Source organism: Danio rerio, chromosome 24, assembly GCF_049306965.1.
Source record: "Danio rerio strain Tuebingen ecotype United States chromosome 24, GRCz12tu, whole genome shotgun sequence".
In the NCBI taxonomy this organism is placed as follows: Eukaryota; Metazoa; Chordata; class Actinopteri; order Cypriniformes; family Danionidae; genus Danio; species Danio rerio.
Window position 1 is genome coordinate 26,088,678 of NC_133199.1, and position 12,637 is coordinate 26,101,314.

The window sequence follows — 12,637 nt, forward strand, 5'->3', positions numbered from 1 at the left end:
CAAAATGAATAAACCAAAACAAAACGCATAAAACAAAACAAAATGGACAAAACAAAACAGAAAAAAATTATATAAAATGAAATATTTTAATGTTTTCAATAGGAAGTTTGAAAATCAGTTCAACACACATAAGACATTTCGTCACCTTTATAATTTATAAGGTTTTATCTGACATTTTTGTCAAAGTTGAGTTATTGACATATTCTTATTAAATGACAACTTATAAAATTAAATTAAAACTTACATTATGTGATTTTTTTTCTAAGTAGCTTATAAGCTGCGATTTGAGACTTTTTATATAAAAAAACAATGTTACACACATACTGTTAGCTGTATGGAATGCAAAAACTTAAGTTCAATATCTCAAAATCATTCAAAATGCACCTTATAATTCCAAGGTGATGATTTGTAAATAGAATTTTCAATGATATAATTTTCTCTATATCCTCTATATCACCTGCATTTTATTTTATTTTATTTTATTTTATTTTATTTTACCATCAGCTTTGCCACATGCTTCTAAAACTTCTTTCGAATATATTTAAAACAAAACAAAAACTAAGGATAAAATATAACAAAACATTTTGTTTTTGTTTTTTGATATATCCTTATTTTTTTGTTTTATCCTTATTTTATTTTATTTTACCACACCACAAGATTTACCACATGCTTTCAAAACTCCTTTCATAAACAAACGAAACGAAAAGAAATTAAACGAAACGAAAACAAAACAGGTTCTGCTGCGTTCACACCAGATGCAGAGGAAGCATCAAGTGCGAGTAATTTACATGTTAAGTCAATGCAAAGACGTGAATAGACATCCTGCGGCATGATTTGCATGAATGAGGCTCGTCTCGGCTCAGTCAGAAGCACCGCTGAAAACTTCCATCATCCAGGTATGGTTTCTTGAGGAGTTAACAAACTCACAGAGCTGGGTGCACCTCTGAATGGATCTGGTAGACTTGGCGCCGAACGAATATACGCTGTTTATCAGCCTTCCTAAAGCACATAAACACAGCTATTCTTTCAATAAAATCCATGCTAGCCATTTAGCAACGAAGCTAGAGTCACCGGGGAGACAGAAGCCCTGCCCATGACATGAATCCGCGTCTATTGTGAAGTGAATTTCACAACATCGCGTGAATGAAGCAATTTGACAAACAAATGAATCAAGAAATCTAAAAATATTCACGTGTCTATTTACGTGCGAATAGCGTGATTTATCCATGTGTTTACTCCTATTACTCCTTGTCATATAAGATAACATAAGTGCTTTTTAATTCAGCTAAAATGTACATACAGTCTCTGGGGACTTTTTGCATTGTTTTGAAGGATGCATCAAAGCTCTTGCTGCATATTATGGCAAAAGTGAATATGTTCTCCAAGTTTACTTTTTCATTTGAGTTCAGCAAACACTAAGCGACTCGTGTCACTGAGGATACACATGACGCAGCTGAACATCTGTAGACACAGTGGCCTTGAAGCTCATGAAACACTTATTGAGGACTGACTCATGCTGTTCCTTTCTTTTAAAAGTTGTTGGCATAAATATGAAACTATAAAGCTGGAAAATAAAATGTCTCTATTTCCTCCAGTTTATGGTGAAAAAAATAACTGACTTGCCTCAAGGTGTGAAAAAAATCCAAACAAAAAGAAAGCTATTGCCTAATATTTAACAAACACTTCACAGCATTTTAGACTTTCTTAGACAACACTGCAAGTGGTTAGTGATAAAATCCAAGCCAAGTATGAGAAATAAGGTTATGTTTTAAAAAAATAACCCAAACTGTTAGATATAATGCCAAATTATGAGATATTAGGCCACAATATTAAAAAGTTTGCTACATTATTAGATTACATTGTCTTAAAGATTAGACAATATGAGATTAAAATATATATTATAAAGTAGATATATAAGAGTTAATTTATAAGAAGCCAAATTATTGTCTATTGTCAAAAAAGACGTCTTACTTGTCTCCTTTACTCCTAGCAATACCGATGAGCTTCTCGATGCCACCGGCGTCCCGTAAGGCCTTGGCGTTCTCCATGTTCTTGGTGATGACCTCGTGTAGGGCACAGCATATAGCCGTAACGGTGTCATCGCACATGGTTTTACCCGCTGTGCTGTTTGCTGTTCCCCCGCTGCTTGCGCTAGCATTGTTCCCCCCTGGAAGCCTGTGCACCAGATCTCGCATGGCATATTTACCTAGACATAATTAAAAAGAGAGAGAAACTAGATGATTATGATGCAATTATAATAGTCAGGATGACATTTTTCACAGTCAGTGTGACTATTTTGCTACAATTCCTTCTCAATCTGGAGAATAATAATACAAGAGAGATTTAAAGCTAGAATATAATGATCACGGTTTACCATAAAGAAACAGTGATAAATAGATTTATTATAGTTTTTCATAATCTTTGTTAACATTAGTTAAGGGAAATAAGTTGTTTGTTGTGCATTTTGAGATATGAAGCCTCATTATGAGATGGTTAGCCACACCGAACAGCCTAAAGTGACAAAAAAAAGCTATTAGGTCAGATTTTGAGATATAAAGCCAAGATATGAGTTAATCTCATGATCTTATTATGACTTGTTAAGTGACATTTTGAGATATGAAGCCATATTTTGAGATAGTTAGCCACACTGAACAGCCTAAGGTGACAAAAAGGGTTATTAGATCAGACTTTGAGATATAAAGCCAATATATGAGTTAGTCACACTATGAAACACAAAGCGTTAATTACTTAGTAAGTCGCATTGTAAGATATGAAGCCTTTTTATAACTTATTAAGTGACTATTTGAGCTATGACACCATATTATGAGATAGCTAGCCACATCCAACAGCATAAAGTGACATAAAGAGTTATCAAGTCACACTTTGAGATATAAAGTCAAGATATAGTTGGTCACACTTTGAGATACAAAGCCTGTTTATAAGTATGAGTTAGTAAGTCACGTGATGAGACATGAAGCCATATAATGAAATATAAGTTACACTGTACTGCATAATGACATAGCTATTTAGTCACACTTTGAGATATAAAGTCAAGATATAGTTTGTCACACTTTGAGATATAAAGCCTGTTTATAAGTATGAGTTAGTAAGTCACGTGATGAGATATGAAGCCATATAATGAAATATAAGTTACACTGAACTGCATAATGACATAGCTATTTAGTCACACTTTGAGATATGAAGCCAAGATATGAATCAAGTCACACACAAAGATGTGAAACCTGATGATGAGTTAGTAAGTCACACTACAAGACATGCAGTTTTACTGTGACTTATTAAGTGACAATTTGAGATATGAAGCCATATTATGAGGTATCTAGTCACACTGAACAGCAACAAGTGACATTATTGGGAGATATGAAGCCAATATATGAGTTAATTCCCACTATAAAGATGCAGAACCTGTTTATAAGTTATTAAGACACAATTGGAAAAATGAAGCACAGTTAGCCACATTACAGCATAAAAGCGATATTATGAGTATGGCTGTCCAGCATAAAGTGACAAAGAGTTATTAGGTCACACTTTGATATATGAAGCCATATTATAAATTAAGACACACTTTCAGATATGAAACCTTACACAAAACTAGAAAGAGAAAGAAAGTAAAAAATTGGGTGATTATGGTGTAATTATGATAGTCAGGATGACATTTTTCATAGTCAGTATGACTATTGTGCAACAATTCCTTCTTAATCTGAAGAATAATAATGCAAGAGCGGTGCCGATTCAAGAGTGTCAGATGTGTCAGTTTAAGCATCACTGGATTTCTATGGAGGGGGTGTTATCCTGACTGCAGAGTGGATATATGACTCACGCTGCTGGAATAAAGCAAAGAAAATATGAGAAAGTGAGGAAACTCTGACATTAAAAGAACAGCAGGGGATGTGTAATTCACAAAGACTTGGCAAAGCACTTTAAAAAAAATAAAGAACTTGACCGTTGGGAGAAATAATATGATTCTTGAGTTTATGTTTGTGTGAGTGAAACATGAGACACACTAAGTGATATTAACAGGCAATCACAAAGCACAATGATCACTGCAGGATATTGAGTGCTCCTTCCTCTCCCAGCGGTGTACAGGACACCCCCTCATGGCATTATGAGATGATTATATTATGGCTAAATTTGTCTACAAAAGTTTTTTTTACAACAAATGAAATGGCAAATATAATGCTTGTTTGTAGACTTTTAATGTCAAATAAATTTTACCCTGGAATTACAACTGCATGAAACTATGACGGAAAAGAAAAAAAAAGACATTGTGGTATCAGTCAGGTAAATAATTGACTAAACTTTCATTCAAATGAAAAATGTTCAACCCAGGCTCATTATTGACACATAGTCCCACATCTGTTTCTGAAGATCGCGAAATACGTCCCAGGAGGTAAATTTCTTTGCAATTATTATTTTCGCAAAACCATCAGAGACCGCTATGTACACTTTTTTAGATCTCAAATTTTATTTGCGAGTGCCATTTGTGCCTGCTGTTCTCACATAAATCCACCAGAGGCCACTGTCGACTGACTGACTGACTGACTGACTCATCGACCAACCCCCTTCCCTAAATCCAACTGACAAAGTTTTCAAAAGCTCAGATTGACCCAATCACCTCCTTCCCTAAACCCAACCAACAGTGTTTTCAAAAGCTAACCAGAAAAAGAAAAGCCCTCATGGCCGCCTGATTTTTACCTTGTTTACAGATCCTACTACACTCTCACACTGTTATTTACTTGTTTATCTATTTTTTGTTTTTGTTTTTGTATTACCTGCTTTCTGGAACTGTTCTTTGCCAGAATCTCACCCTATCATTGTGGTCAGTTCGTCTCTGCATCTCATGTCTGTCGACAAACATGGCGAGCTACTGAGCAAACTGGTAACAGCAGAAAAATCGTCCACACGGAGGTAAGCAGTCAGCTGACAGTGCTAAAAGAAACAGAAGCTGCTGGCAGCATCATTCTGCCCCCTAGTGTTTGTTATAAAGATGAAATAGCTCTCGCTATTTCTTGCTCTTCAGAAATGTACATGGGGGTACTTTTCCACAATACGCCCGTGTTGCTAATGTTTATGCAAACTCTTTATGTCTTTTACGCTTTTTTGCTTTCACTTTCACATCTCATAGGCCTAGTAATATAATTTAAAACAGTCCAAAAAAGATGAAGCAAACCATCACAAACTAAGGGGGAGGTGAGAGAATCAGCAAATGTACACAACTAAACATTTCAACATATGTAAACTGTACATGTATTTGAGCACGATGAATAAATTATAATAAATCAAATCATGGCCACAGACTTGGTTTTGAGATAGTGAGAGGTATTGTAAGCCACGTTAGCGATTAATTAATACTGTAATATGTGTCACAAAGTCACACTTTGAGATGTGAAGCATGATCATGATTTACTTGGTCACTTTTCAGATATAAAGATATATCATAAGATATTAAGTCACATTTTGGGATTTTAATCCACATTATTAGTTAAGTCACATTGTGATATATGAAGCATGATTATGAGTTATTAAGTCACCTTAAGATATTAAGCCTCATTATAAGATATTAAGCTTTACACTAATTATCAAGTTACAAAGTATATTAACCACATGTAATGCACATCAATATTTTAAGAAAATAAGCCACCTTGTTGGAATAAAAAGTCTCAGTACACAATGTACCAGAAGAGTCTAGCTTTAAATAGGACAATTATCAAAACTCTTTATACATTTTTTAGACCAAGATGCTAATCATCTAATCAGTTTCAATGATTTATGCTAAAATAAGTTAAACATGCTCCCGCTATTACTAGAGATCGACCGAATGGATTTAAAATTATAAATTTCAAATGTTGAACTCTAGGAGACTTGTGCAATTTGCCTATTTATACAGTTGAAGTCAGAAGTTTTGTCCTTGTATATGTTGTGAGGTAAATTATAAAATATAAGAATTTAAAATGGCAAGCTAAATATCCACAAAGAGAGATATTAAGTCGCATTATAAGATGTAAAGGTACAGTCTGAGATAAAAATCATGCTGGTTTGTTGTAATCCAATGCTGGGTCAAATATGTCTATTTTTCAAGTTCACCCATATTTGATCCAACATTTGGATCATTGTAAGAAATATCTGTAAATTAGAAGCTTTTTGTTTTTTTGTGATTCATGTTTATATTCTTTATTTTTGCCTGTTTATTGATGCTATTGAATTGCATTATGAAACCTAGATCTTTGTTCCAAAAAATTTAAACCATGAAAAATCAGAAAAAGGGACTTTTATGTACATCTTTAATAGTTTAAAGTGATATTGTCTGGGTTGATGTTGTATGTTACTGTACAAAAACCTTGTAATAAACCGGTAGTACATTTTCTGTTATTTTACAGAATTATTTCTCTCTATATTATTTCTTATACATTATATTATTTTAAAATAACTAACAATAAGATAAGACACAGTTAGAAAACAGAATATTTGGAGAGTGACTACATGGATATTTCTTTCACAATAAAAGTCACTTTGGTAAACTGTAAAGTTAAATTTTCAACACCAGTTCAATTTAAGTCAACAATGAGAGATCAAGGTACCATAATGCAATTCACAATCATAAATAACTGGAAAACAAAATATGGAAACTGTTAATAAACAGATTTTTTTACAGTAAATACTTTTTTGAGGCTTGAATTTTAGCTCTTTTAATATTTTTAATTGATATGTTTAAATCAATACATTTTAAGAGAAATCTAAATTGCCCCGAAATCAAGTTTCTTGCATCACAATGACCTCAACATCTGGGATACTGGTTCTACCGTCTCAAATATGGCATCATAAGTGTGTTTTTTTCCACTTAAACAGATCATCTAGAATTTCAAATCAACAACATGCCACACATTTTGTTCTGCATTGGAGAAATGTAAACAGCTTCAGGGAGCCCAGTAGCAAGGATCGCAAGTGAGTACATTCTTCATTTCACTGTTGTTTTACTGCTCTCAAGAGAAAATTCAAATTTAACAGAGAACAAAACATGTTATTGTGTGGACATCTGTATTAATGCTAAAACTGATGTATGAACACACAACCTACAAGAGGTTTTCTCTGAAGTAAGCGGCCAATTTTCAGGAACATGAAAAAAAAGCCATCAACAACGTGTTTTCCAGATTTCTTGCTGCCACTTTAATCATCCGAGCGCGCCAATATTTTGACCTTTGAAATGCATAAGAGTCCTTATTCTCCTTCTGGCAGCCTATTATTCTATCACAGAAGCACTGAGCTAATGAAATTAATCTAAGGCTGTTCAATTCTTTCCGCTAATTCCAAATGGTCTCTGAAGGAGAAACACAGACATCATTTTCTACATGAAACATACTGCAGAAGGGCTCCATTTTATCACCAATGAGCTTCCAGTTAATTGGTGTCTCCTTATCTTGTACCCGCAGGCAAAATCGTCTGTCTTTAGCGAGCTGACAATATTGAGGCAATCCATCGAGATGTGAGATTTCTCTGAACTGTGGGGAAAAACATGATATTTACTGAATAAAAAAACATCAAATTATTGATCAGTTTTATAGATCATCTCTTGTTGATCTCCAATATTGCAATAATGAGCTCTTTAATTACACTGAAAGCTAAATAAATGGACGTCCTTCTGCTCCAGTTTGAAGTTCTTATTAGATCTCTGTCAAAAAGCTAGAGTTATTAAATGTGAAAGTTCTTTCTTTCTTTCTCTTTCTTTCTTTCTTTCTTTCTTTCTTTCTTTCTTTCTTTCTTTCTTTCTTTCTTTCTTTCTTTCTTTCTTTCTTTCTTTCTTTCTTTCTTTCTTTCTTTCTTTCTTTCTTTCTTTCTTTCTGTGCTATATTCACTCATGGATACTGATACTGCACTGACTATAATGCTAAACGACTATATGATCTTGATTGATGTGCATTGTTTAGTTACATTGCTCTTTTTTTGCATTTACACATCTGATGCTTACCCACACACACACAAAAAAACACAAACTAAAATACTTCTCACACTTGAATATAGTCTGACTCCAGGGTTTCTGCAGGTTTCACCAAGTTAAATTTAAGACATTTTTAAGACCATTATGAAAGAAATTTTAGACTATACAGGGCTAAATGCTAAGGATTTTATTCAAATATCCCAGTTAGGAAATGTTTTTACTTGCCCTATTTAAAAGTATTATAATTTAAAACATTTAAAAATACAATAATAATAATTTAATAATAAAAAATCTTTTTAGTATCTTCAGCAGTAAATAAATGGAGAACTTTTAAACAAATTACTGTAAGGAAAGTAATTAAATGCTATTTTTAAATAAAAAGTTAAAAGTTTTATTAAAATTGGGATAGTTGGTGATTGTATATGTGTTAAAGGCCAGATTGGGTAGCTATACAGTATACAGTACATGAACAAAGAAAATTAAGACCTGTTAGTTTAAGACCTACAACACAATATTTCAGTAGATTTTTAGACTTTTTAAGACCCCGCTGATACCCTTGACTTTATCTTATATCCTATCTTAATATTCTATTCAAATGTTATTTGCTGTTTTATTTTAATCAGTGTATATGGCAAATAACAACAAATAATACCCTCACTTTTAGTTGATCATTTGGAAAAGTGGCAGAAGGTAGATTTTTCGAATGAATCATCTGTTAAACTGCATCCCAATCATCACAAATACTGCAAAAGGCCTACTGGAACCAGCATGGACCCAAGAGTCTCACAATCAGTCAAGTTTGGTAAGGGAAAAATCATGGTTTGAGGTTACATTCATTTTGGGGGCACGCAAGAGATCTGCAGAGTGGATGGCAATATCAACAGCCTGAGGTGTTTGGTAGACATTTGTGCTGCCCATTACATTAAAAACTACAGGAGAGGGCAAATTCTTCAGCAGGTTAACACTCATACTTCAGCCTCCACATTAAAGTTCCTGAAAGCAAAGAAGGTCAAAGTGCTGCAGGATTGGCCAGCCCAGTCACCAGACATGAACATTATTCAGCATGTCTGGGGTAAGATGAAGGAAGAGGCATTGAAGATGAATCCGAAGTATTTTGATGTACTCTGGGAGCCCTGCAAGAAAGCTTTCTTTGCCATTCCAGGTGACTTTATTGATAAGTTATTTGAGTCATTGCAGAGATATGGATGCAGTCCTCCAAGCTCATGGAAGTCAATCACAATATTAATTCTTTCTCCACTGCACCATGACTTCATATTCTATACTGTACATTATTTCAGTTAAGTGGCAAACCTTTTAACTCAGTCAGACCTTACTGTCCTAATGAAATAATTAAAAATCAAAGCATGATCATCATTTATTTAGGTAAAATAAGCGCAATCTAGAGGCCTTAGCCCTTCATATAAGCCACTTCTGATACCAAATGATCAACTACAAGTCAAGTTATTATTTGTTGATCCTAAAACTTGGATAGGCGACAAGACTTTTGTTAGGTAGTACATATGCATGTCATGATCACCAGCGATCTAGGCCTTATAGACCGCCTGGACTACAATTCTGTTACTGAAATGAACTACAAATCCCATCATTCTCGGCATTCTCTGCACGCACACACCTGGCCCAGATCCCACTTGATTGCAAACACACAGCTAAAGCTTGTGCGGATTGGTTATCCAGACTACAAAACACAACACACACACATCTTTGCTGAGTCTTGTGATCTGTTAGTAAGCATCACAGAATCGCTTTCCTTGTCTTGCCTAGCCATGTTTTTGACTTTTGCTTTGTTTAGTGTTTATGTTGTTTTGTTGCATGTCCCAACTATTTTTCTGTACTTTGACTATGTGTTTGGGTTACCTGCAAGCTCCGGTCTGTCCTTGTCTCTTAATAAACTGCATTTGGATCCTCACCTTTGTTTCAGCTCGATTCATTACAATGAATAAATTATGGTGAAAATCCAGCTTTGTCATCAAAGAAACACATTTTAACATGGAAAATACTTCAATATTTATAGTGCAGTTTATTTTAAAATGTATTTCTATTTCACAATATTACTGTTTTTTTCAATAAAATTTACTAGTAGGGCATCTTGATATTAAAATGACATAAAAAACACATGTCAATTAAAATCAGTTGATATCAAATTGTCATCTAGCATTATCATCGCAAAACATTTCAAAAATCAAATACAGGACTGTTCTGTCAATGTTAGATGTCAATTTGTTGTCATTAAGGTACAGTACAGTAGTTTACATGCATTGCACAGATAGAAAATTCTGTGTAAATTTGTACGCAAAGCTATCAGATGAATAAAACGTTTCTTATATTATAACACTTTTTGTGCTGTTATTTTGGTGGTTAAAATAGCTATTAGTGGGCGTTATTTTAATTCAGCTTTGACATTAAATTTATTTGAATTCTTGCCATGTTTTTGATGTTATTTTAACCATAGGGTTTCTGATAGGATGTATAGTCCATGAAATAATTCAACACACACGTACACTACCGGTCAAAGGTTTGGTGTTAGTACAACTTTTTTTCCTGCTCACCAGTGCTGCACTTATTTAATCAAAAAATACAGTACAAATAGTAAAATTGTGGAAAGTTATTGCACTATAAAATAACTGTTCAAAAGTAGTTTATAGTTTAATTAATTTAAATAATTTAAAAATAATAATTTAAATTTAAATTTAAAAATTAATTTTCAGCTTCATTACTTCAGTCTTCAGTCACATGATCCTTCAGAAATCACTCTATTAATGAATGAACAACAACAACAACAACAACAACAACAACGACAACAACAACAACAACAACAACAACAACAACAACAGTAATAATAATAATAATAATAATAATAATAATAATAACAATAATAATAGTTATTATTATTATTATTATTAATATTATTATTAATGGAAATAGTAATGAAAGCAATAATGACTGGAGTAATCATTTGATTTAAAACTAAACACAATAAGAAAGCAGTTATTTAAAACTATAATAAATATTTAAAAATGCATTTTTCTACATTTAATAAATGATGAACAGAATGATTTGCTTAATAACCTGAAAAAAACTCCAAACTTTTAACCGGTAGTGTACAGTATGTGTTATTTTTACCTTTATATAATGCATTCTAATTTAATACACACATACCAATCTAACTCACACCAAATTTTAATAAATTGAAAAAGTTTTAGCTCAAGATCTGAAGTATCGAATCTGACAAAAAAGTTTTGGAGGGAGACAAAAATCCTGATTAGCATCTCGCATGAAAAAAAGATAAAAACAGGTGAAGTGAGGGACAATTTCAGACCTGTTTTAGGCCCTATGATAACAATGAAACACAAGATTGCATGATTACGAGTAATCACAAGCACAGGACTCTTCAGTGCAAGCTGATTTTCAAGAATGTGAAGCACTACCAATCGGACAGGTTTAATTCTGACTATGAGATCTTAAAGTCAGCCTGCACACACAAAAAACAGCATTTTAGGAGAAAAAAGGGGCCTTAAAGTAACATATTGGCACTCCTCGTGATAAATGAAGAGTCTCTTTATGGACTGAGCAGGATGGTTCTGCTGTATAACGATGAGATAGAGGTACTGTATGTGACTCAAGGCTAACCTTGACTTGCTGGAGAGCCTCATCCAGCGGCTCTTGGGAATATAAGAGCTTAGTGGTAATCAGAGGTAAGTGCAGACCCTCCAGCCTATAAAAGCCCATTCTGCCACAAAACAGGCAATCAGCCACACGGCCCTGGGCCATCAGAAGCTCCAGAAATACACACATGCACCCACACACATTTACAGAGACATAGAGAAAGAGAGAATGAGCTGTTACTGTAGGTGCTAGGGTTGGGAATTTACTCAGATTTCCAGATGTGATTTGATTCTGATTCAGAAGCTCACAATTTGATTTGATTCTCAAGGTCGGTTACTAATCACTGAACAGACATTAAAAGGAAAGTTCACCCAAAAATGAAAACTCAGTCATCATTTACTCAAGCTAAACTTGTTCTGAATCAGTTTGAGTTATTTTTTTGTTCTGTTGAGTACAAAAGAAGATGTATTGAAGCAAGTTCAAGGTGTCCATTTATGTCAATAATCATCGGTTTACAACATTCTTCAAAATATCTAACAAAAAATAAAAAAATAATATCTAACAAAAAAGGTTGGGAACAGTCAAACACAAATAACAAGTCTAGTTTGGAACAAGTCTAATACAAATGTTATTAATATTTGAAAAAATAAGTACTTTATTTTTTTATTTAGGTGTATATGGGCACATTTTTTAAAGACAAAGTCAAAGACAGTGGCCCCAACAATTTTACTTGCATAAATATGTATATATAATATAAATTATAATCATAATATAAATCATAATATAGATTATATAAATATAAATCAATGTTTTTCTTTTGATTAGATTTTTGATCAGTGTTTATATGGATAATGTTTCATTAAGTTTCCCAGAGATGGGTTGCGGCTGGAAGGGCATCCGCTGTGTAAAAACGTGCTGGATAAGTTGGCGGTTCATTTTGCTGTGGCGACCCCGGATTAATAAAGGGACTAAGCCAACAAGAAAATGAATGAATAAATGTTTCATTAAGCTGTGCTGCTTTAAGACATACAGTACATGGACAATGCATCTAAACTGCTTTTA

General features: G+C 33.5%; 1 protein-coding gene across 11 annotated transcripts in view; it reads right to left on the reverse strand.

The window, feature by feature from the left end:
• Positions 1-12,637, reverse strand: part of ctnnd2a (catenin (cadherin-associated protein), delta 2a) — a 579,694-nt gene that overhangs the window by 50,254 nt on the left and 516,803 nt on the right. For all 11 annotated transcript variants that reach the window (XM_073940674.1, XM_068217203.2, XM_073940678.1 and 8 more), the window contains one exon: positions 1,972-2,206. In XM_073940674.1, the coding sequence (XP_073796775.1) occupies positions 1,972-2,206 (235 nt within the window). The remainder of the gene's footprint in view (positions 1-1,971; positions 2,207-12,637) is intronic.